We start from the raw sequence: 25,261 nt of genomic DNA on the forward strand, positions 1-25,261 counted from the left end.
CCAACTGACCAGATGACCACTGGAGGGAATGGGGGATCACCTCCCCTGACTCCCCCAGTGGTCACTAACCTCCTCCCACCAAAAAAAACCCACTTTACAAACTTTTTTTCTCCAGCCTGTATGCCAGCCTCAAATGCCGTACCCACCTCCATGACAGCAGAATGTGTTCTATCCTGTGACAGCCTTTCCCTGGTTCTGATGTGGGTCTCGGGTGAGTGTGACACCTTTTCTGTTAAGGGCACTGCAGAGTCACATCAGCAATGCATTGTGGTGGGTGTAGGGTATTGGGCTCCGTGATTCCACTAACTTGTGTTAAATGCTCACGATGTTGGTAGTTGGTAGGCTATACTCCCATGGTGCTTTTCCCTCTGCTTACTGGGTCAGAGTGTGCCCTGTTTTGTTTCTGGTAGTCCATGAGGTAGTGGCCATTTGTGTAAGACAGTTTTAGATCCCTTTCATGTGTTAGCCACATTACAGCACTTAGTTCTTACCTTGAATGTTGCTGAAAGAGGGCATTGTACACCATTCTGCCAGCTCGTACCTACTGCTCATCTCAGTACCAGCAAGACTTGTTGCCAGTGGGGCACAAACTCTGATCTGCAGTTAACTGTGAGTAAACGTGCTTATTCCAATAAAGGACTTTTCAGCAAGATTAGTCTTCAGGTGTGAACTTCTGTGCCAAGGTTATACACCAGCAACAAGTCCTGTCCCTGGAGCACCTTCAGTGGGTACTGCAGTGCACTTCAGGCAGGCAGACCCAAGCCCATCCCCCCCCCCACCTATAACACTTGTGGTGGTAAATGGGAGGCCTCTAAAACCCACTGTACCCACATGTAGTTGCCCCCTTCACCCCTAAGAGCTATGGTAGTGTTGTACATTTGTCCCTCCCACGACCAAATGGCTTGGATTGGGACATTTCTGAGCTGGGCGTTTTTAGTTTCCATTATCGCTAAAAAAAAAAACCCCGCCCATCTCAGAAGGGACCAAATCTATGGCATTTGGTCCGTCCAAACCGTATTTTCAAAACGAAAGATGTACACCCATCTTTTTCGATAATACAGTCTGTCCCGCCTCTTCACATACCCGTTTTCGGACATAGACGTCCATGGAGATGGGCGTTCGCGTTCGATTATGCCCCTCTATATCTTTTTTGAGATACGGTGACCAGAACTGAATGCAATACTCAAGGTGCGGACACACCATGAAGTGATGCAAAGGCATTATACTATTTTCAGTCTTATTCACCATCCCTTTTCTAATAATTCCTAGCATCCTGTTTGCTTTTTTGGCTGCCACTGCACACTGAGCATTGTATTATCTACAATGACATCCAGGTCTTTTTCTTGAGTGCTGACCCCTAAGGTGGACCCTAGCATCAGGTAGCTATGATTTGGATTATTCTTTCCAATGTGCATCACCTTGAACTGGTCTACATTAAATTTTATCTGCCATTTGGATGCCCAGTCTTCCAATTTCCTAAAGTCTTCCTGCAATATTTCACAGTCCACACGTGTTTTAACAACCTTGAATAGTTTTGTATCATCTATAAATGTAATCACCTCACTCGTTGTTCCAATTTCCATATCATTTATAAATATGTTAAATACGACTTCCGGTGATGCGGTGAGCGGAGCAGCAGCAGCTGAACTTGGCTCCGAGGTTTCCCGCCCCTGAATGCGAAAATTAATCGCAGTTACAAAGTCATAAACCGACTAAATCACGAATGTGCGACGAATAATTTATGGAAAAGTTCTTACAAAAAACTCCACCTGGGATGGCACAGAAATCAACGCGGAAAGAGAAGAACAAGGCAGGAGGTGGCGAATCTAAAATGGCGGACAACACTACAATGCTGACTCCGATATTCACTGACGCTCAGTTGGAGCAGTTAACCGCGGCAGTGATAAAAGCGCTGGACCCGCGCTGGAGTGCGCTTTCACAGCAAGTGGAGGAAATTAAAACCGGCCTCGATGGGCTGGGAATCCGGACAGGGGACCTGGAGACGAGAGTAACAGCACTTGAGGATGATGTCCGCTCGCAGGCCCCTGATATAGTGAGCCTTAAAAAAACAAGTGGCAGCACAAGCTATGAAACTGGAGGACCTGGAGAATCGCTCCCGAAGGACTAATATTCGAATAGTGGGTATCCCAGAGAGAATTCCGGAACAAAACTTGGAAACATGGCTGGAGGCGTGGTTGGCAAAAGAACTAGCGCTGACAGACTCCGGGAACCCGCTGATAATCGAAAGAGTACACCGCGTAGGTCGGAAAGAGGAAGCCAAAAATCGTCCCAGAGTAATAGTAGCAAAAATCCTCAATTTTAGACATAAAGTGGAAATTATGAGGGGCTTTCGCGTCAAAAGAGAAGAGCTCAGATATGATGGACATAAAATTTTAATCTTCCAGGATTATTCACAATCTGTCCAAGAACAGCGAAGAAGCTTTCACCCAGTGTGTACCTGGCTAATCAAAAAGAACATAAAATTTGCCCTAATGTTTCCAGCCCGCTTGAAAATTCTGCACCAGGAGAAATGGCACCATTTCACAGCAGTGGCTGAGGTGAAATCCTTTTTAACAGATAAGGGGTATGAAGTTGAAAGCTGAAAGTTATTTGTTTGATGAATGTTTCACTGCCATGTTAAAGGTTTACCTGTTTAAAAGCATTGTCGGTTTACTACTACTACTTAACATTTCTAGAGCGCTACTAGGGTTACGCAGCGCTGTACAATTTAACAAAGAGAGACAGTCCCTGCTCAAAGAGCTTACAATCTAATAAAGTGTAGACAAAAATGTTATCGGAGGGACGCGGGGGTGGGAGCCTCTTGCATCTAAAGGGAGTGGTCATTTTGCGAGTAGCACCGCGAAATGAGAGGGGTGATAGAAGAGGGAATGAGAAAGGGATAAGGGCTATAGGGGGGCGGTTTAGATCAGAAAGGGGAATAAAAGGAAAGGGAAGTTTAGGGACGAAGATGGGGGAGGGATGGGGGCGGAGGGCAGTTAGGGGGGAGGGATGGGGAGGGAAGAGGCAGGGAGGATTGTCGGAACAGAAACACAAAAAAAGGGGAGGATAGAGGGACAGAAGCAACCTTGCACCACTCAAAGCAATATGATGGAAGTTTAGAAATTATGGAGGTGATACTTGAGGGGGAGGCGGGACTCCCGAGGGAAGGCTTAAATATTGGGGACCATTGTTGGAACTTGCATTTAGCTACCTATGACACAAATTAAAAAAATTCGTTTCACTTCATGGAATGTGGAATGTGGGAGGAATCACATCACCTATAAAGCGGGCAAAATTTTGTCGGCTTTACGCCGCCAAGGGACTGATATAGCATGTATACAAGAGACCCGCCTCTCCGAGCTGGAGCATGAAAAATTAAAAAGGTCATGGGTGGGAGAGGTCTATTCAGCGTCAGCAAATGGGCGGAGAAGAGGAGTGGCGATATTGATAGGACGGGGGGTGGCCGCTAAGGCTGAGCTACTCTCCAAGGACCCTCAGGGACGATATGTGCAGGTGCGGCTATGGCTGCAGGGGAGGCAAATGGTGTTATTAGGCTTATATGGCCCCAATGTATATGATCCGGGCTTTTATCGGTCCCTTGTACGGCAATGTGCAGTATTAAAATACCCACTAATAATAATGGGCGACTTTAACTTAGTGGCGGACCCAGCACAAGATTGCTCGAGACCGAATGGAGAACAGAGTGGCGGCCAAAGAGCACGGGCCCTACGTACGTTTATGCGTACCCTGGGAGTCCTGGATGCATGGCGTACACTACACCCAGGCGAGAGGGACTTTACTCATGTATCCAGGGCTCATGGGACCCTTTCGAGGATTGACTACATCATGGTTAGCAGAGAGGTATTCCCAGAAATAGTACGAGCAGAGATAGGCCCAGAAGAGATATCCGACCATAGCCCGGTGTGGGTGGATGTGGAGGCCCCTAGTTACTACCAAGCGGGTAGGGGATGGAGGTTTCCGGGGTACCTATACAGGGATAAAGAATTTTCACAATACCTAAATCAAAAATGGGAAACCTATGCAGTATCTAACATGCAACATATAGATAACCCTAGTCTCTACTGGATGACTGCAAAGGCAGTTTTAAGGGGCGATGTGATAGCGTATGTGGCAGCACGAAATAAAAAGATAGCTAGAGCCATTACACAATTATAAAAACAATTTCAGAGAGCCAAACGGCAGTATGTGGGCAACCCAAATAAAAAGACCTGGGAACGGCTAAAAATGACACAAGTAGCTCTTAACTCCCACATACATGAGAGAGCTACCAGAGCGATGTTTTATCACAAATACAAGCTGTATAGGTACGGCAATAAAGTGGGCTCAATGTTAGCAAAGCTGGTATCGAATTGGAAACCTCATAGGGTGATTACAGCGGTGAAAGATAAGCAAGGGAAGATAAAGACTAAAAATGAAGAGATAAAGCAGATATTTGTTCAATATTACTCTCAACTATATAAAAAACAGCAAGGGCCCAGAGAGACATCGTTAAACGATTATTTACGGGAGGTGGGCATCACGCATTTGACAGACCAGGAGATACAAAGGTTGAATGAACCTATCCAAGGGAAAGAGCTTCAGGGGGTGGTCCGAGGGCTGGCGCTGCACTCAGCGCCGGGCCCGGATGGGTTCTCGGGAGAGTTTTATAAGTTGTTGCCAGCGTCATTTATGGGAACTTTGGGAGCCTACTTTGACAGTGTAGTTCAGACTAAGAGTTTCCCCCATTACGCAAATACGGCACTCATCACCCTATTGCCGAAGCCGGGTAAATCAGAGGACCAAGCGGAGGCATATCGGCCCATTTCTTTATTAAATGTAGACAATAAGATTCTAGCGAAAATCCTAGCAAACAGACTATCAAACATATTGCCTAGGCTGATAGGAGAAGAACAAACGGGGTTTGTGAGACAGAGGCAGGCAGGAGGGAATGTCTGTAAACTATTAATAGCAATGGCTCGGAGTAAGGCAGAAAATGTAACAACATTACTCCTCAGTCTCGATGCTGAAAAAGCTTTTGATAAAGTAGATTGGGAGTTCATGTTTGGCACACTGCAACATATGGGGTTTCAAGGGTGGTTTTACAATGCCATAAGGGCCCTCTACACTGAGCCAACAGCTGAAATACTTATTAATGGGGTGAGAAGTGAAAAGTTTGAGATTTGTAGAGGAACGCACCAGGGATGCCCCCTTTCACCCTTATTATTTATTTTGTCCTTAGAGCCCTTACTTAGAGCAATAAAATCGGAGGAGGGGATACAAGGGGTTAGGTTGGGAACTCACGATATAAGAGCGTTGGCATTTGCGGATGACCTGCTGATCTTAATCACGAACCCGGATAGCTCCATACCGAGTCTGTTAAAAATAATCGACAAGTACAGTAAGTTATCGGGTTTCACTTTAAACTTCACAAAATCAATAGCTATGATGGTGCAAGGGGAAGGGGCCAAATGGCAAAGAACTCTTAGGATGACCTGGGCGGAGGAAGAATTCAAGTATCTTGGGGTCCGGGTACCAAAGGATTTATCACAACTATACGCATTAAATGTTACTAGGCTAATGGGAGACACATGTGCTAGGTTACAGCTTTGGCAGGCATACCCACTTTCTTTAATAGGGCGTATTGCCATAATAAATATGATGATAGTGCCAAGATGGCTCTACGCATTTCAGGTATTGCCACTATACCTTTCCCTAAAGGATGAAAAAACATTAAACAGGGCCATTAGTAGATTTCTCTGGCGGGGGAAAAAGCCCCGAATACCCCTGTCGATTTTACATACACCAGTGGAGTATGGTGGCCTGGGACTCCAGAACATAAGATATCTGACGGTGGCAAGTGGCATGCGCCACATAAATGACTGGTTGAGAGGCACTAACTATTTCTCAGCCACCACATTGGAGCAGTCAGCACTGCAAAATATGCACTTTGGATATCTGTTACATGCACCAAGGACAAAAGTTCAAAATGAGTTTGAGGACACAGGTATTTTTACAACAGCACGTGCAGTTTGGAGGTGGGTTTGTAGATTGCACCGATTCTCAGCAAGGACAACACCATACCTACCTATTAGTGGGAACCCAGACTTTCAGCCAGGACAGCTACATAAGGCCTACCGGAGATGGAAACAACAGGGCTTGGTGTATCTGGTACAGGTGCTGACAGAAGATGGGAAAATTAAACCTTTTCGTCAACTACAGTCTGTATATCATCTACTGTCGTCGGATCTGTTTTACTATTATCAGCTGAAACATTACATAGCTAGCTTACCCTGGGATTCCCTGATAGAGGATGTCCAGGAGGAACTGGCAGAAGCATTCACTATTAGATCACAACAGAAAGTACTACTCACATTCCACCATAGACATATAAAAGATACAATCCCTGAGCTGGACTATAAGAAATTAGCAGAGGTGTGGAGTGGAGAACTGGATGGGACTATAATGGCAGCAACTTTGAAAGACCACATCCTAGGGTTGAGGCGGACGACTGCAATGGCAGGGCATTGGGAGCTCCAATACCGGATGGTGATGCGAGCCCATATACCGCCGAGGAGGGCCTTTCACATGGGGCTTTTCCCGGACGGAGCATGCCCAAAATGTGGAGCTGAAGGAGCTACACTTGGGCACATGTTCTGGACATGCCCAGCCACGCGAGCATTTTGGGAGAGACTGTTACAATGGATCTCAAGCATTTGGCAACTCGACTGGTGCCCTGGACCGGAGATGCTGTTTGGGAAACTACAAATGCAAGGCCAGGTGGCTCCGGGCATGCGGGAGTTTGCGGCTCGGGCCATCATTGTGGCCAAGAAAACTATACTTACAGCTTGGTTGTCCCCGAAACCACCTCAAAACCAACTCTGGCGAGGGGAGATGATACAGCTGATGAGATTTGAAAGATTAGAAATTAATCGTTGGCCCCCAGACGGAGATCTGAGATTTCAACGCAGATGGGGCCCCTTTCTAGACTCTATGTCACCTGCGGCCAGAGGATACTTATTGAATATGTAAAAAAAATCAAACAAAAACGGACGTCTACAAAAGGACAATGGAACCTGCCTCTTAAAGGGGGGGGGGGAGAAGGGAGGGGGGATGGGTAGTAGACCCTGGGGGGGGGGGTGAGGGATGTTTAAATTGAGGGAGTGGGTGTTACAAAATTAAGTTGTAAAGAGAGTCCACACACTGATAAAAATATAGAAGTGACTGTATTAGCGGAATACATTGCCTGGACATTATGCATTATAAGTATGTTGTGCTAAGTGAAAAGTTAATAAAAATCATTTAAACATAAATATGTTAAATACCACTGGTCCCAATACAGATCCCTGTGGCACTCCACTGTTCACCCTCCTCCATTGAGAGAAATGACCATTTAACCCTACCCTCTGTTTTCCTTCCAATAACCAATTTCTAATCCCCACCAGAACCTTGCCTCCTATCCCATGACTCTAATTTTCTCAGGAGTCTCTCATGAGGAACTTTATAAAAAGCGTTCTGAAAATCTGATACACTACATTTACTGGCTCAACTTTATCCATGCCTTTAAAGAAATGAAGCAAATTGGTGAGGCAAGACTTTCCTTGGGTGAACCCATGTTGACTGTCTCATTAAACCACGTTTGTCTATGTGTTCTGTAATTTTATTCTTTATAATAATTTCCACCATTTTGCCTGGCACCAACATCAGGCTTACCAGTCTATAATTTCCCAGATCACCCCTAGAACCCTTTTTAAAAATCGGCATCACAGCGGCCACCCTCCAATCTTCAGGTACTACGGATGATTTTAACGACAAGTTACATATTACTAACAGCAGATCACAATTTCATGTTTGAGTTCTTTGTGTACTCTTGGATGTATGCCATCTGGTCTAGAAGATTTACTACTCTTTAATTTGTCAATTTGGATCACTGAGATTTATTTCAGTTCCTCTGCATTATCACCCTTAAAAACCATTTCTGGTACATGCAGATTTCTTACATCTTCTTCTGTAAAGACAGAAGCAAAGAATGCATTCAGTTTCTCCGCTATTGCCTTGTCTTCCCTGAGCTCCCCTTTTGCTCATTTGTGAGCTAACGGTCCCTCCCTCGCAGGCTTCCTGTTTCTGATGTACCTAAAAAAGTTGTTACTGTGAGTTTTAGCCTCTGCGGCAAGTTTCTCTTCATATTCTCTTTTAGCCTTCTTTATTAATGCTTTGCATCTGACTTGCATATGTAGCTTCTTATTTTCTTCATTTGGGTCCTTTTTCCATTCTTGAAAGACAATCTTTTGGCTGTAATGGCCTCTTTTACTTCACCTTTTAACCATGCTGACTGACATTTTCTCTTCTTTCCACCTTTGCAAATACGTGACATGCTTCTGGACTGGTCTTCCAAGATGGTATTTTTGAATAACGTTCACGCTTGATTTAGTGTCCTAAACTTTGCAGCTAATCCTTTTAGTTTCTTTTTTTCCTCTTTTTATTATAGTCGCCCTTTTGAAAAGGAGGAGGAGGTTTTTTAGGACTGATGAAGAAGTAGGGCAGGTCATTAGTCCAAACCTTATTTCAGACATGACCTAAGCCACTGAAGTCCTTTTTCCTCCTTTTACTTTTATTCTTAGCAAATTGGATGTTACTTGCTAGTACTTTATAGTGATACACTCAAGACAAATTTTCCCAGAAATCAAATTTTCATGTAATATTTCTTCTTCTCAATCACTTGAGAGCCCACTATTTTCCCATGGGGCTCTCCTCATTCATCCGCAGCTGTAGCTGCCCTTTGCTGACACTTAAAATACTGTAACCTAAATTATCTCCAGCTACACACACCAATATTTCCCAAGTGCTCCCTGTTAACCAAAAATATGAATTGTCAGATTTTGATAATTTTGAGGTTTTACAGGGGTCAGTAGGACACACACATCCACTCTCATCAAAGTCTACCTCCTAACTGCCAACTTCTTCTTCAATGACAGTTTAGAATACTGACCCGGGGAGTCAGCGTATATGAGGCATCTCATGACAAGCTACATTCCATTGTGTAACAGCTTACCTCTCAAACTCTTTTACTTCTGCATCACAACTGCTCAAGACGAACACTTTTAAATAAATAAAATAAAACTTCCCTTCCCCATCCTGCCACATACCTTGCTAGGACGTTACATCAGTTCCTGAGCTGTCCACTTGCTACTGTTTATGCTGGTAGTGAGCAGCATGCTTTCCTGAACAGCTCTGCCCTTGCTCGCTCCCATATAACCTTAGGCTCGTGCATGCTCCTCCTTTCATGGCCACATTTCCCAGAACCATGGGGCTCTAACATTCAGCCGCTTCTTCTGGGGAGCCTTCTGGGTTTTCCCCTAACTTGGCTGTCATGTCCACCATAAAAATAGGGCTGTTCCATGGTCCAAAATCACCCCTCCTGCAAAGCTCCTAGTGTGAACCAGTCCTTCCACTGTGCAAGCACCAGCTCCATGTGCGTACGCACATGTGTTTGACATCATGGCACATATGCATCACACTCACCCATGCCGACAGCCACGAGGGAAACCTGGCCACAGAGCCCTGCACACACCACTAACTTCAAGCTGCACTTGCCTGCTCTTCTCCCCACAGCCCGGACATACACCGCGCATAAGTGTAATCCACTTCCAGGTTTGAGGGGAGAATACACCAGTGTCTGCTTTGGCCTTCTGCAGCTCAGATCTTCCCTAGGATGCCCACCTGGCAACAGCTGTTTTTTTTAGGATCCTTTGGGTTTATGGCCATTTGGAAGTAACCAGCTGTGAAGTCATAAACAGAAAAATACCTTGCTCTCCCTATGGCATCGATTCATGGCAGGGGATAGGCATATTTAATGGTTATGAATTAAGCTTGCGATAATCACCACAAAACCTTATGCTTCTGTCCTTTTTCTTAATAATCATGGCAGGGGAAGACCAAGGACTACTACTATTTTTAAGGATCCCTTGCTGAACTAAATCAGAGATGTGCTTCTTGAATTTATCGAAAATAGTGGTGAAACTCGGTGATGCCACTGTTTAATAGGCTCCGGTAAAAATGCTGTGAGTTACCACATTTGTATATGTAATTGTCATGGTTGTGACTGTGCCCCTGCATCCAGACTCACCTATTTTCAGTGGTCTGGCTCTGAGGCTTCTATGGACTGCTTTGTCCCTGCATTGCTGCATCTGCTGTTCCTGCTGTCCAAGCTTCGCTCTGGTGTTTTCCTGTTGTCCAGGCCTCATTCTGGTGTTCCTGCTGTCCAATCAAGACTCATTCCAAGTTGTGACATCATCAGCAAAGTCCTTTATAAAGCACCTTGGAACTTTCATGCTTTTGCCTTTGCAAAGAGGTCTTTTAACCTTGTCTTTGTGTTTCCTGTTTAGATCCATTTCCTGCTTGGCTTTGCTCCTGTATGCCTTGATTCCAACCTAGCTTTGTTCCTGTGAGTCTATCCCTGAATGTCTTATTTCTGAACCATGTTCCTGCAAGCCTTTGTAAACCTTGCTCCTGAAGCTTTACTCCTGTGCAGTTTTGTTCCTGCTTACTTGTGTTTCTATGAGTCTTGTATCTGAAAGCCTTGTTTTAATAAACCTTGTTCTTGAAGCTTTACTTCTGTGTAGTCTTGTCCCTGCCTATCTGTGTTTCTATGAGTCTTGTTCCTGAAAGCCTTGTTTCTGTGTGTCTTGTTTTTGAACCTTGTTCCTGAAAGCTTGTCTATTGCTTTACCCAAACCCTGCTCTTTGTTTCTGTTACAGTTTGACTGTACCTCTGGCTCCTGCTTTAGTCTAGCCCTGCTCTTGACTCTTGCTACAGTTAAACTCTGTTTCTGCTTTTTGTTAAAACCAAGCTCTGTTCCTGTTCCTGCTATGCCAAGTCTGTTCCTGAATCCTGTTCCTGTTGCCAAGCCAAGTCTGTTCCTGGTTCCTGATCCCGCCAAGCTAAATCTGGCTACTGCCTTGTCTATAGTATAGCTTCTTTCTTGCCCATCTGTCTTGTCCATTTGTGCCTAGCCTTGCCTCAACTCATCTTGTCCTGTCTGGATCCAGTCCTTACCTTGTCTTGCCCTTTTCTGGACCGAGTTTTAATCTAGTTCCGTGTCTTGTTATGCCTTGCCTGGTATTGCCTGGGTCCCAGTCTCAGTTTTAATCTAGTTCTGAGTAATCTTATCCTGCCTGGGTTCCAGTTCTGGCCCTTTGCCTTGCTTTCCTTGCCTCGTCTGGATCCAGTCCTTGTCATGTCTACTGTATCTGGTTACCTCTGTCTTGCCTAGTCCTGATTTGTTCTGACACTTGCCCTGTGCCAGCCCAGGTTACTTGTCTGCCACAGCTTTGGCTGTGGTCCAAGGGCTCACTATCCCCGAATCTGTGACAGAATCCCCGAATCCATGACAGTAATATTTGTGTCAGACTGTGAGAATACCTGCTTTTGCTTTTGTAACAAGGCTCTTAATTGTTCAGCTTCAATCTGTTATATGTAGAAAATATGCTGAAATTTTCTGCCCAGTGTGCAGTGGTGGCCAAAGAAGCAAACAGGATGCTAGGAATTATTAGGAAAGGATGGTAAATAAGACCAAGAATACTATAACGCCTCTTTATCGTTCCATGCTGCAACTTCAACTTGAGTATTACATTTAGTTCTGGTCGCTGTTATCACAAAAAAGATATAGCAGAATTAGAAAAGGTTCAAAGAAGAGTGACTAAAATGATAAAGGAGATGGAACTCCTCACATATGAGAAAAGGCTAAAGAGGTTAGAGCTCTTCAGCTTGGAAAAGAGACAGCTGAGGGGAGATATGATCAAGGTCTACAAAATCTTGAGTGGTGTAGAACTAGTAGAAGTGAATCGATTTTTTTTTACTCTTTCAAAAAGTACAAAGACTAGGGGACACTCAATTAAGTTAAATAAAAATACTTTTAAAACAAATAGGAGGAAATATTTTTTAACTCATTGAATAGTTACACTCTGGAACTCTGCCAGAGGATATGGTAACAGTAGTAAGCTTATCTGGGTTTTAAAAAGGTTTGGACAAGTTCCTCAAGAAAAGGTCCATAGTCTGTTATTGAGATGGACATGGGGGAAGCCACTGCTTGCCCCGGGATAGGTAGCATGGAATCCTGCTACTATTTGGGTTTCTGCCAGGCAGTGGCGTAGCCAAGGGTGGGCCCAGGCCCACCCATTTTGGGCTCAGGCCCATCCAGTAGCAGTACACCTATGATGTGGCTGGCAGGCATTCTTCCCAAGCCCCACCAGCTGAAAACTCCCAACAAGTGTCCCTCCTGCATACCTTGTAAATAGATCTTCACCTGCAGCAAAGTAGCCACTGATACATGCTGTAGGGCCAACATGAGCAGTGTGTATTAGTTGCTTCTCGCTGCCAGTGAAAATCTATTTAAAAGGTATCTGGTGGGGGGGGGGGGCGGTGTTTGAGAGACCATATGGTATGTAGGCAAGAGAGGGAGAGACCAACTCACTTGTGGGACAAGGCGGAGTTCTTCTGCCCACCCGTCTTGTGCCCAGGCCCACCCAAAATTGGGTGTCTGGCTACGCCCCTGCTGCCAGGTACTTGTGACTTGGATTGGCCACTGTTGGAAAGAGGATACTAGGCTAGATGGACCATTCGTCTGACCCAGTGTGGCTATCCTTATGTTCTTATATATGACTTTTACCTAATAACCTACTGCTGTGAGTTATATGCATAAAATCTATAGGCTCTACAGTAGTTCAAGTGACCCTTAAGGTTACCTCCCCATTCTGTCTCTGTTTTGATGAACTGCATCTTCTTTTCTCTGGTCCCCCTTACCTCCCTGTCCCTCTCTCACTCACTTATCTTCCCTTGATATGTTCCTCAGTCACCTTTATACCTGGGCTCACTCCCTCCCCTCCTAGTACCTCTTCATCACTAGCATCTTCTCCCCGGTACCATGCATTTATTTATTTAAAAGGCTTAATATACTGCCAGAGAACCATCTCATGCCATTTTTAAATGAAATTTGAGATGCCTAAAACTGTTGCTGATGTCCTGGATCACAGAGAAAACTAGTAAGAGCAGATGTTACTTCCCTCCCTTGTCTCATACCCAGGGCATGATGCCTTCCCATCTCACCTTATGTCTCTATAGAGACAGTGGTTACAGATGTTGCTTCCTTACCTTGTATCTGCAGGACTTGCTTCCAGTTAATGACATCTGTTTTTGTCAACATTTCTCGCAGAGTTTCTGGGTCTTTGGTGAACATGAAGTAACTATTTGTGTAATTATCCAGGTCATCTTTCATTTCCTGAGGGAAAAGTCATAATGAAATCAACAGAGAAAGAAGACTGAGCACATGCAGTGTCTCTTCTTTACTCTTCACAGGCATTATTATTAACGAGATCCCATTGCATTATATGGGACCTCAATAAAATAACGTATCTCAACGGAGTTAGTGCACAGTAAAGCAGTGACACATAGTTCACCTAGCTGTACGTTCCATCATCACAGAAGACATAACAGGTATAGCAGAAAGGACAGCAATAGGGGAGAGAAAGAAAGAAAAAGCTTATCCCACATGAGGTCACGCATCTTAGATCCACATGTAAACTAATTAATCAATGTATGTGCTAACAATCAATTGTTGGCATTAACAAGCACTTGGCAGTAATTAGGCTTTACACGTGGATCTGCCCTACACCCTATTCTATGACATGCATGCCTAAATTTCATAGTGTGCAACTGAAAAGGGGTGTGTGGCCATGGGAGGTTCATGCATGGGTCATGCACATTCCCAATGTTACAGGCATGCAAATGCTAGTATTCTACCATCAGTTGACTTTGAGCATTTACACCAGCTTTTGGCAGCCGTAAGTGCTCGCACCCAAAGTTAAGCACGAGAAGCTAGTGTTCTATAAAGGGCACTCAGAGCGCCCATTACAGAATACTTGCTTACCATGGATTTTAGCAGCATCTAACTTTGAGCACCATTTATTGACTGGCCCTATGTGTGTATCATACTTAATACTGGATGTATTTAAGCAGCTCTGGTGCCTTCTAAGAAGGCAATGAGAAGAACTGAAGTGAGGGAGGTAACACTAGGGTTACCATATTTTGTCTTCTCAAAAAGAGGACACATGTCCCGCCCCCTGCCCCGCCCCTTTTGCATCCTCACCCCGCCCCCTTCCACATATTCCCCTCCCCTGGGTCACATATTCCCCTCCCCTTAATATCTACTGCCCTGGTGGTCTAGTGACCTCTTCGGGGCAGGAAAGAGCCCTCTCTTTCCTGCCCGGAGCGCTGTCCTTGCCCTACATCCTGTTGCTGTGACGGTCTCGGGATTCAAAATGGCCGCCGAGAGTTGAAGTCTCGCAAGGCCGCATCAACTCTCGGCGGCCATTTTGAATCCCGAGACCGTCACAGCAACAGGATGCAGGGCAAGGGCAGCGCTCCAGACAGGAAAGAGAGGGCTCTTTCTTGCCCCGAAGAGGTCACTAGACCACCAGGGCAGTAGATAGTAAGTAAGGGAAGGGGAGGCTAGGATAGGCCCGCCGCCTACCCGCCCATTTGTCCAGAAATCCGTACAAACGGGCAGACTGGCAAAACCCGTCCGGACGCCCGCACATGTCCTCAAAAAGAGGAAATGTCCGGGTAAATCTGGACATATGGTAACCCTAGGTAACACTCTCTAGCAAGGAAACCTCTTGTTACTTCAGCTGGCACCTTAAGTATCCCTTGTGTTCTCCACAGCTCTAGGGCACAGCAGGAGAAACTGGAGAAAGAAAGTGAAAGTAATAGATAAACAGAACACAAAGGTGATTACACTTTCATGAGGCCTAGTGATCACAGTGTTGAACTGGGGCCAGGAATCCACCACCACTTCCAGGTTGAAGGGATTTCCATGATTAATATAATAAACAGTGCCATAAACCTGCAGGAAAAAACACAAACAAACAAGCATCAATCTCAATGTCTGTGTGCTCTGTGATATGTATCTATCGTATGTCTAGGGGTGCAGTAAAATTTGAAACTATGTGTGTCCTGTTGTTAATTCTTGTTCTGCTTTTACACAGGAGATGACATTTGCTGTTTGCTGAGCTGTTAGCTACTGATGCAAATAAAAAGCTGCTGATATACTTGTCTAGATCAGTTCTTGTGCAAGCTGATGCTCCCTACAACGATGAAGCAGAAAGTTGTGCCATAAGGGGATGGGACACAGCAAAGAGCAGGCTCCAGTGGATCGTTGCCACTGCCGTTGACTTCTGCACAGACATGGGTGAGATGCCAGTCCATGGGCGGGGCGAGAGGGGTTGAGAGAAACAATGCCTGATCCAGGGGTGGAAGAGAGAAATGTTGGACACATGGGGTGCGGTAAGGGAAGGAAGAGAGATGTTAGACTTGGGAGTGGAGGGGAAGGAGAGAGAGAGAGAGAGAGAGATTGAATATGCAGAGTGGAAGGGGAGGTAGAGATGAAGAGAACTTGGGAGTAGTGAGGAGGGCGGGAACAGAGAGGGAGAGATATTGGACCATGGGGAGGGAGGGGAGATGTTGGACTTGGAGGGGGAAGAGAGAAAGAGGGAGGAGATGTTGGACTTGGAGGGGGAAGAGAGAGAGACATATTGGACCCCATGGGGTGGAGGGGATAGAGAGATGTTGTTCCTTGAGGGAGAAGAGAGAGAGAGAAAGAGAAAAAGAGAGAAAGCGAGAGAGAGAGAGAGAGAGACAGAGAGAGATGGACTTTGAGGAAGGGAAGAAGGGAAAGAGGGAGAAATAGAGGAAGAGATATATTGGCTCCTAGTGCAGAAGGGAGGGAGATGTTGGACCCAGGGGAGGGAGAGAGAGGGGGAGACAGAGAGATATTGGACCTGGGGGTAGAAGGAAGGGAAGAGGAAGAGATATTGGACCTAGGGACAGAGGGAGAGATGCTGGAGAATGGGAAAGAGGATGAGAGAGACATGTTGGACCTGGAAGCAGAAGGGAAGGAGGGAGAAATACTGGACATGGGAAGGAGAGAAGAAACAGATGTAGGACAGTCTTTGTATTTTTGAACAAGTAAAAAGTTAAAGTAAAAAAAGAGATGGAGAACTGGAAGGTGTGAAAGAGAGAGTGAGATTTGAGTGGACAGAAGCAGAAAAAAAAAAAAAAGGAAGAGCTAAAACGGAAAGCTCAATGTGTCAAAGGTGGGTGTAGTGACGGAATGAACAAGGCAGGAGAGAGGAGGAGGCAGAACCCTGGAACCAGCATGATAGGAAAATAAAATGTCCAGACAACAAAGGCAGAAAATAAGTGCTTTATTTTGAATTTGTTAACTGGAATATGTTAGCTTTGGGAAATGTGCATTGCAAATAGCTATGTATTAACTCACTTTGAGCTATTACAGAAAAGGTGTGTGCAAAATCCAAATAAATAAATATTAGGCCAAGTTTGACTTATTGGGGTTCTTTCAATTTTTGATCCTTTGCTCTGTATTTGATGAGGGTCTGTTTGTGATTTGGATATGACTGAAGTGTGGTATTCTGTCTGCATGTAGTTTCTGTATAGAGATCTGTAACATTGCCACTTGTTCTGTTTACCTGTAGTAGGCGTACTAGTGTTTTAGGGCACAGTATAACAGTTGTAGTGCTGCCTATTTATAGGTAGGATTCTTGTTGTTTGAATCATAGGATTAGTGCTACTGTCATATGCATGTTTGCTACAAGTATGTTGAGCTAGGATTTTTTCAGGTTTTTGTATTATTTCATAACGTGTCCGGTGTTGGAGACATTTATGTTGGTATTGCTCAGATGACAAGAGATTCAGATTTTTTTTTTATGGTGACTTCCATAGATAAATTTCCTAGTCCTGGTATGCATCTGTTCTTGGGGGGAGGTTGGAGTTTTGTGAATGCAGAGCATGTTTACATTTAACTCATAAGAACTGCTATACTCTGTCAGACCAAAGGTCTATGAGGGTCATGTATGCAGTGTGTCACTTAATAGGCCTTTTACAATACCTTTTACATTAAAAGAGAGCACATTACAGGCACTAAGTTGAAATAATAACTTCTAGCTAACTGTTGCAAGTGTTGCCGTCCAGATGTACATCTTAGGTGGTGAACCAGATTAAACAAAATAGTAGTTTTCCTGGAATTATAAGCTATTTGTGTCTTACTATTTATCATCACCTTATCCCTAATAGCTATCTCCATTACCTAGATCAAATAGTTTGACTCCCATTCACAGTTTACAGTTTATTAGATTTGTTGTACTGCTTTAGATAATTCAAATATCAAAGCAGTTTACAATACTCATTCATACCATACAAAAACTTAAACATGGCCACCGTCTGTACAGCTTAACTCTCCATCTAGAGAAGATGAGGTACTTTCTGTAGGTTCACCCTCCCCCCCCCCCCCCCCCCCCCCCGTTCAAGTTCAGGTTTTTGGGCTCAAAATCACGTTCAATGTAATTCACTCGTATATAAAACTGTCTGCTGAATAAAGAAGTCTTCATTTACAGTTGTAAATCAAAAAATGTTTGCTACTTTTGCTAAGAAACAGCAGAAGCAGCTACTGTCTTCACTTACTTGTACCTGTACAGTATTTTCAAATGACTATGGTCCTCATTTTCAAAGTAACCTATGGTACTTTGTGTATCTAAGTGCTTTGAAAATAAGCCCCAGTGGAGGGGCATAATCGACCTGGGCGCCCATCTTTACGGGCGCCCTGGCGAAGGGGCGGGGCATCCCGTATTATTGAGACAAGAAGGGCGTCCATCTTTCGTTTCGCTAATACGGTCGGGGACGGCCAAATCTCAACATTTAGGTCGACCGAAATGTTGAGATCACCGACCTTAGAGATGGCCGACCTTGGTTTTCGCCTATATTGGAAACCGAGGACGGCCATCTCAAAAACGACCAAATCCAAGCCATTTGGTCGTGGGAGGAGCCAGCATTTCTAGTGCACTGATCCCCTCTCACATGCCAGGACACCAACCGGGCACCCTAGGGGGTACTGCAGTGGTCTTCACAAATTGCTCCCAGGTGCATAGCTCCCTTACCTTGGGTGCTGAGCCCCCAAACCCCCCTAAAACCCACTACACAACACTACCATAGCCCTTAAAGGGTAATGGGGGGCACCTAGATGTGGGTACAGTGGGTTTCGGGTGGGTTTTGGAGGGCTCCCATTTACCACCACAAGTGTAACAGGTAGGGAGGGATGGGGCTGGGTCCGCCTGCCTGAAGTGCACTGCAGTACCCACTAAAAACTGCTCCAGGGACCTGCATACTGCTGTCATAGAGCTGGGTATGACACAAATGAAAAAAGCAACACTAGGCCTTCAGGAAAGAGTGATGGAGTGATGGAGCTGGGTATGACATTTGAGGCTGGCATAGAGGCTGGAAAAAATGATTTTTAATTTGTTTTTTGGGTGGGAGGGGGTTGGTGGCCACTGGGGGAGTAAGGGGAGGTGATCCCCGATTCCCTCCGGTGGTCATCTGGTCAGTTTGGGCACCTTTTCGAGGCTTGGTCATGAACAAAAAGGGACCAAGTAAAGTCGGCCAAATGCTCGTCAGGGACGCCCTTCTTTTTTCCATTATCGGCCGAGGACGGCCATCTCTTAACTACGCCCCGTCCCACCTTTGGTACACTGCCGACACGCCCCCTTGAACTTTGGGTGTCCCCGTGACAGAAAGCAGTTGGGGCCACCCCAAATTGGCTTTCGATTATGCCGATTTGGGCGGCCCTGATAGAAGGACGCCCATCTCCTGATTTGTCACCCTTTTCTTTCGAAAATGAGCCCGATAGTCACTTATCAGTTGTTGCTTTAGTAAAACTAGCAATGATATAAATTGGCAAACTTTGCCAGGACAGTTCCCATCATTCTGCTTTCACTTTTTCCATAATGACTATGATTCAGGACAGGCACAGAACTTTAAATATTAGTGGATGTAGCAGTGTTTGCCCTGCTGCCAACTTCGTTGTAACATGGTGTGCTTGTTCCTTCTTCAGGGCTGATTCAATTTGTAAATTGAGTAAAGTTGGCAGCCATTGCTCAAGAAACTGAGGGGCCCTTTTACAGAGCGGCATTAAGCCCAATGCAGGCTTACCACTCTTTTAGGACTGCCACCGGTGGTAATCCTGCTCTGAGTGCGCGCACCATTTCTGGGGGAACCCCCCCCCCCCCCCAGAAATGGCTTATGTGGAGGTAACCCGGCAGTAGTCGGGCATTGACACATGCTGCCAAGTTACTGCCGGGTTAGCATGGGGGCCCTTATTGCCATCTCAATGGGTGGTGGTAAGGGCTCCCTGTCACACTGCCACACGGTAAGAGTTCTCTTATCACATGGTCATGTGTGCTGGGGGGCTTTTTTACCCGCTGCAGTAAAAAGGGCCCTGGCGTACAGGAAAAATGGCCCCCGCTGCCAGCTCAGGGCTCTTTTTCCCGCAGCTTCGTAAAAAGGGCCCCTGAATCAGTTTAGAAAACCCTTTAGGAGGCCAAGTAACTTCAGGTTATTTATGCAGTCTCTATCACCCATATCTTTCATCACAGATTCAAAGGCTTGAGGAAACTTATGGTCAGTATTTTGCTGTCCTGCCACCTCGTCTATGAGCTGATCTTTGTCTCTTGCACCCCCCTCCCTTTTTTTTAAATAACATTTAAGAACAAGGCAAAAAAAAAAACTAGTAACAGGGGTGTGAATATTTTCACATTTCAACTTTATTTGATATACCACAAATAAATAAAATTATATTTATCTAAATGGTTTACATTAAATTTAGGGGCGCAGAGAAAGGGAAAGGACTGATTAGGAGGCCTAGGTTACAAAGAATGATGATAAGAGGTGCAAGTCTACCTAAGATACAAAGGGGAGGGGAGGGATTGCCTTAAGAGACAACAGACAGTGACAAATACGGACAAGCTACTGCCAGAAGGCCTATATCCAAAGTAAAAAAAAATATAAGCAAGCCCACTTAATATCACATTCAAAGGGCCGTTCAAATCATGTGACATTAAGGGGAGTTGACATTAACAGAAGTAGACATTTACAGTGCACAACAAGCAGAGAAGACAGAACCAGAGGTTGTTTTTCATATTTCAGCTTTTATTCAACTGAGCTGACACACTATATAGTGGTATAGAAATGTTAAATAGTAGTAGCAGTAGTAGTAGTAGTATACAGAACATGAAAGGGCAGTAACATTCAAATCAAATACCCTGATCTGCAGCGGAAAAAAAAATTATGTGTGTGAATACAAGCCACAGCACTGAAAACATCCTCCTGTACATCTGTGAAACTACCAATAATAGCACCTACCATTTTGAAAGCAGTCTCAGACTGAGCAGGTTAACAGTGGTCGTTTTGCTAAAGGTTCACTTTAATTTACAACTGTTTGTGTGTTGCGCAATCACCTTGCAAGTTCTATGCAGATTACAGTACGATAAAGCCAGTCACTGGGAATAACTCATTTGAACCTACAATATACAAGACTTTTAGAGAATTACACTGCCAGATATTTCATAAAGAAATACATTTTCAGTGCTTTCCTAAATAATAAATAATTCATTATAACTCTAATTTGGAGAATTCCAAATGACCGGTGCTGGATACGTGAGATGAAGTAAAAATGGATTTATATCTCAACCCCTTCAGTATGGGAAAATATATCATACTGTCTCGAAAATATGAACAGATACAATGGAGGATGACCATAAAATATTTTTTAAACTATTATACATACCTGAAATAAATAAATAAATCAAACAAACAAACAAATATGGGCTTCAATCAGCAGCCAATGCAAACGTAAGAAAAGGGAACTATCATGTAAATGTGTATTGTATATTAAACATTCTGCTATATTTTGAATAATTTGAACTTCAAGTAATCTTGTGGAAATACTTTTTAAAACAAATAGGAGGAAATATTTTTTCACTCAAAGAATAGTTAAGCTCTGGAACTCGCTGCCGGAGGATATGGTAACAGCGGTTATCATATCTGGATTTTAAAAAGGTTTAGACAAGTTCCTGGATGAAAAATCCATAGTTCGTTATTGAGATGGACATAGGAGAAGCCACTGCTTGTCCTAGGATTGGTAGCATGGAATGCTGCTACTAATTGGGTTTCTACCACGTACTTGTGACCTGGATTGGCCACTGTTGGAAGCAGGATACTGGGCTACATGGACCATTGGTCTGACCCAGTATGGCTATTCCTATGTTCTTTTTGGCTACCGGCATAAATACTATTACTAGATCTAATAAAAATAAACTGTGCACCACTAAACTGAAAACTGGCGATCTAGAGGATAGCGAATTCTTCTTAGTTTCTTCAATACAAAGAAGGATTTTTTTAACAAGTATATTGACTTTCCAGTGTAAAAAGGTTGACCCTGGAAAGGGTGATGTCAGGGATCATGTGAGGGCCATGGCTTCATCAGTAGCCCTCTTGAGGTCAGCCTCTAATGAGATTTGGAAGGCGGTAACATGGTCTTCAGTCCACACATTCACATCTCACTACTGCCTTGAGCAGGATACTGACATGACAGCTGGCTTGGTCAGACAGTACTGAAGAATTTGTTTGGTGTCTAGAATCCAACTCCACCCTCTTAGGCCCAGTTTTCTTCTGTTCCAGGCTGCACCTCCACAACTAGATTATATATAGTTTAAGGTTGATTGAATACAAGGCATCGACGCTTCGAGTCCTTATTATCCTAGCATTGTTGTTTTCAATGAACCCGATAGCTAGGGATACCCAGTTCTGAGAATACCAACAGACTGCTTGTCCTCGGAGAAAGCGAAGTTATTTACCTGTAGCAGGTGCTCTCAGAGGACAGCAGGCCAAGTATTCTCACATACCCTCCCCTCTCACCTTCCCTATGAGTTGTATTCCTTCCGCTATATTATCCTACTAAGAAACCTGCTGCTAGAAATTTCTAACAGCTATATATGCTAGGCAGCATCTGCACCAGGCTCAATTGGATGACATCACCCAGATGTGAGAATACACAGCTTGCTGTCCTCGGAGAACACCTACTAAAGGTGAGTACCTTCATTTTATTTGAATTTACAGCCATATTTTTGATTTTGGCTAAAAATAACTGCATGTTTTTGTTGGAAGCCAAAAATTTGTGCTTTGTCTCTTTATTTCCCTCCTTCTCCCCTCTTGAATGCCTCTCTCACTTATTCATCCACCTGTAGGTCCCCCTGGGCCTATCTTATGATCTCTGGTGGTCTAGGGTTGTAGTAGGAACAGTCACTCCTACTAAGGTCAGCTTTGCTCGGGGGGTACTCTTTCCTTTCATTTGTTTTTTTGCAATCTGCTTCTTGCTGGCCTCCCACTTAGTCACCTCTCCCCTCTCCAGTCGGTTCAAAACTCTGCTGCCCGTCTCATCTTCCGCCAGGGTCGCTTTACTCATACTACCCCTCTCCTCAAGACCCTTCACTGGCTCCCTATCCGTTTTTGCATCCTGTTCAAACTTCTTCTACTAACCTATAAATGTATTCACTCTGCTGCTCCCCAGTATCTCTCCACACTCGTCCTTCCCTACACCCCTTCCCGTGCACTCCGCTCCATGGATAAATCCTTCTTATCTGCTCCCTTCTCCACTACTGCCAACTCCAGACTTCGCGCCTTCTGTCTCGCTGCACCCTACGCCTGGAATAAACTTCCTGAGCCCCTACGTCTTGCCCCATCCTTGGCCACCTTTAAATCTAGACTGAAAGCCCACCTCTTTAACATTGCTTTTGACTCTTAACCACTTGTAACCACTCGCCTCCACTTACCCTCCTCTCTTCCTTCCCATTCACATTAATTGATTTGATTTGCTTACTTTATTTATTTTTTGTCTATTAGATTGTAAGCTCTTTGAGCAGGGACTGTCTTTCTTCTATGTTTGTGCAGCACTGCGTATGCCTTGTAGCGCTATAGAAATGCTAAATAGTAGTAGTAGTAGTAGTAATGCAGTTATAATCTTGCATAGTACCAAATATGGTAAATAGAGTGCTCCAAATAAATGCTTTTGATACAGGAATTAAAATCTGTATATCTGGGGTGATAACTTCATTCCTAAGGAGGTTATGACGTCAGCTGTCACTTTGAGTGTGGTTCAAAGTCAGCACTGTAGCAGTTTCAGTTGTCATTAGCTGAGATCCATGGGTGTCGAGACTATTTTGCTTGGAGGTAAAATACAGTCTTTTATTATCTAAATTATCATATTAATTCTGGCATGGATGTAATTTGTGTTATTCTAAAGAATTTCCAGGCGCTGTTGGGTAGGAGGAAGATGCAGCACTTTTGACAAACTTGTGGCATGCAGAACCTAGTTTCTATCTGAGAGGAACATACAGCGATTCTTTTCACAAGTACTGCATAGCTTATATTGTTAGTAGGGAAATCACATTACAGTGAAATGATGTGTATATATTAGAAAATAAACTGAGAAGTGTATTGCTCTTGATTATAATTTTCAGAGCATATTTTTCAATTCATTTCATTTATTACTATTTGTATACTGCCCTTATCCAGAGTGGTAAAAAACAAACATCTATATATATAAAACGCACCTCCAACGTTCTGAAGCCTCCACAAATCCCAACGTTCTATCTGCATGGTGGTGAAACCACAATTTGCCCATGACTGTTTGCCTCGCCCTCGCGTCAAACGTGATGACGTCGAGGGCAGAGCAAACACTCATGGGCAAATCGCATCACCCACCAAAATGTGACATCAAACAACCCACAGAGCACCCACCCCACCGGTGAAACAACCAAGCCACTCCGCAATGGCACATCAAACAAGCACCTATCCCCCCCCCCCACACACATCATGCAAGCCCCTTCCCCGGCACATAACCTCCCCCCCCCAGCAACATCAACCCCCCCACCACTAGCAGCAGCAAAGACTAAGGCTCTCCGGCCGCTGCTGCTTCTCCTGCTCAGCAGCAGCGCCGCCCGTACAAAAACAAAAAAGCAAAACATGCGGAAATAGGAAGTTGCGTCAGCGGAGGGCGGGACAGATAGAGCGAGGGAAGGCCCGACGGTCCACATTTCTTTTACGTGCAGGGCAGGCGCGAGGCGCTGTGCCTCGCCTCGGATTCCGATATTCTTTTTAAAGGTAGGGTGCGGGAGCTGGTCGGGGGAGGTGTCGATGCGCCGAGGGGGGGGAGCTGGCAGGTAGCACCCCCCCCCCCGAGCCGACACCTGGGGCGGACCGCCCCTCCTGCCCCCCCTTGCTACGCCACTGGCTACAAGGCATACGCAGCGCTGTACACAACCCCAACTAACTGAATAATAATCACATCAGGAAATGCTAAGGAGTTAAGTTCCTAGATGAAATAAATAACTGCTTCATAGAGCAGTTGCTTCAGGAACTGACAAGTTTGGGGGGGGGGGGGGCTAATTTAGATTTAGTTCTTAGTGGACTACAGGACTTGGTGGGAGAGGTAATGGAGTGGAGTCCACTTGGCAATAATGATCATAACATGATCAAATTTGAGTTAATAACTGGAGTGAAGACACTAAGGAAATCTACCGTTATCAGCATTTAACTATCAAAATGGCAACTATGATAAAATTAGGGAAACTGTATAAAAAAGTGAAAAGGAACCGCTGCAAATATTAAGAGCTTAAACTAGGTGTGGACATTGTTTAAAAACATCAACTTGGAAGCCCAGGCCAGAGGTTCAGCTTCCTTCCATCACTTTTTAATATGTGGAATACAATAGCCAGAATGGTTAAAATTTAGATGAAAGAGAGCCTGAATGTAACTCACCTTGAGCTACTACTGAAAATGGTGTGAACAAAATCCAAATAAATAAAGAACATTAAAAAAAATAGAACAATTACTGTTTTCTTCTATCAGATAGAAGAAAACAGTAAACAGCAAAAGCACTGGCAAGATAGATGAAAAGTACTGATAAGGAAGGCTAAAGGAGAATTTGAAAAGTTGCTTGCCATAGTAGCTTGCGGGAATGTAGGAATGTCTCTGGTATGGTCTTAAGAATTTCTTTATTGTTAGTTTATTTGGGTCCTTCCTCCTGAACCAATAGATTTTCTGCCTCGCCTCCCATTACTTATGATATTTGGGGTTTAGGATATTTTTCGCTTGTTTTAGATACTGCTTAAAGAAAATATAAAGAAATAATGCTACAAGATGCATCTGTAGAAATGTACTGTAATTTATGCCTTGTAAGGTCCAGCATGACCAGGTCTAAGGATCTGAAGTATTGAATAAAAATGGATGGCTTGTAAGTTCCCTTGGTGTGTTTGGCCAGCTGTGGGCAATCATGTGCTGGAGAGATAAGCTATGCTGGATAGAT

At 44.4% G+C, this 25,261-nt stretch overlaps 2 protein-coding genes across 2 annotated transcripts in view; both read right to left on the reverse strand.

Moving 5' to 3' along the window:
• Window positions 1–25,261, reverse strand: part of LOC115482225 (glycine N-phenylacetyltransferase-like) — a 159,521-nt gene that overhangs the window by 101,870 nt on the left and 32,390 nt on the right. The gene's annotated exons all lie outside the window — the stretch shown is intronic.
• The window catches only part of LOC115482194 (glycine N-acyltransferase-like protein 2), a 71,480-nt gene that overhangs the window by 13,505 nt on the left and 32,714 nt on the right, over window positions 1–25,261 (reverse strand). Inside the window, exons 4-5 of the mRNA XM_030221802.1 lie at window positions 14,789–14,896; window positions 13,147–13,273 (exon numbers count right to left, since the gene is read on the reverse strand). Coding sequence (XP_030077662.1) covers window positions 13,147–13,273; window positions 14,789–14,896 — 235 coding nt within the window. The remainder of the gene's footprint in view (window positions 1–13,146; window positions 13,274–14,788; window positions 14,897–25,261) is intronic.

This window comes from Microcaecilia unicolor, chromosome 1 (genome assembly GCF_901765095.1).
Source record: "Microcaecilia unicolor chromosome 1, aMicUni1.1, whole genome shotgun sequence".
Taxonomy (NCBI): Eukaryota; Metazoa; Chordata; class Amphibia; order Gymnophiona; family Siphonopidae; genus Microcaecilia; species Microcaecilia unicolor.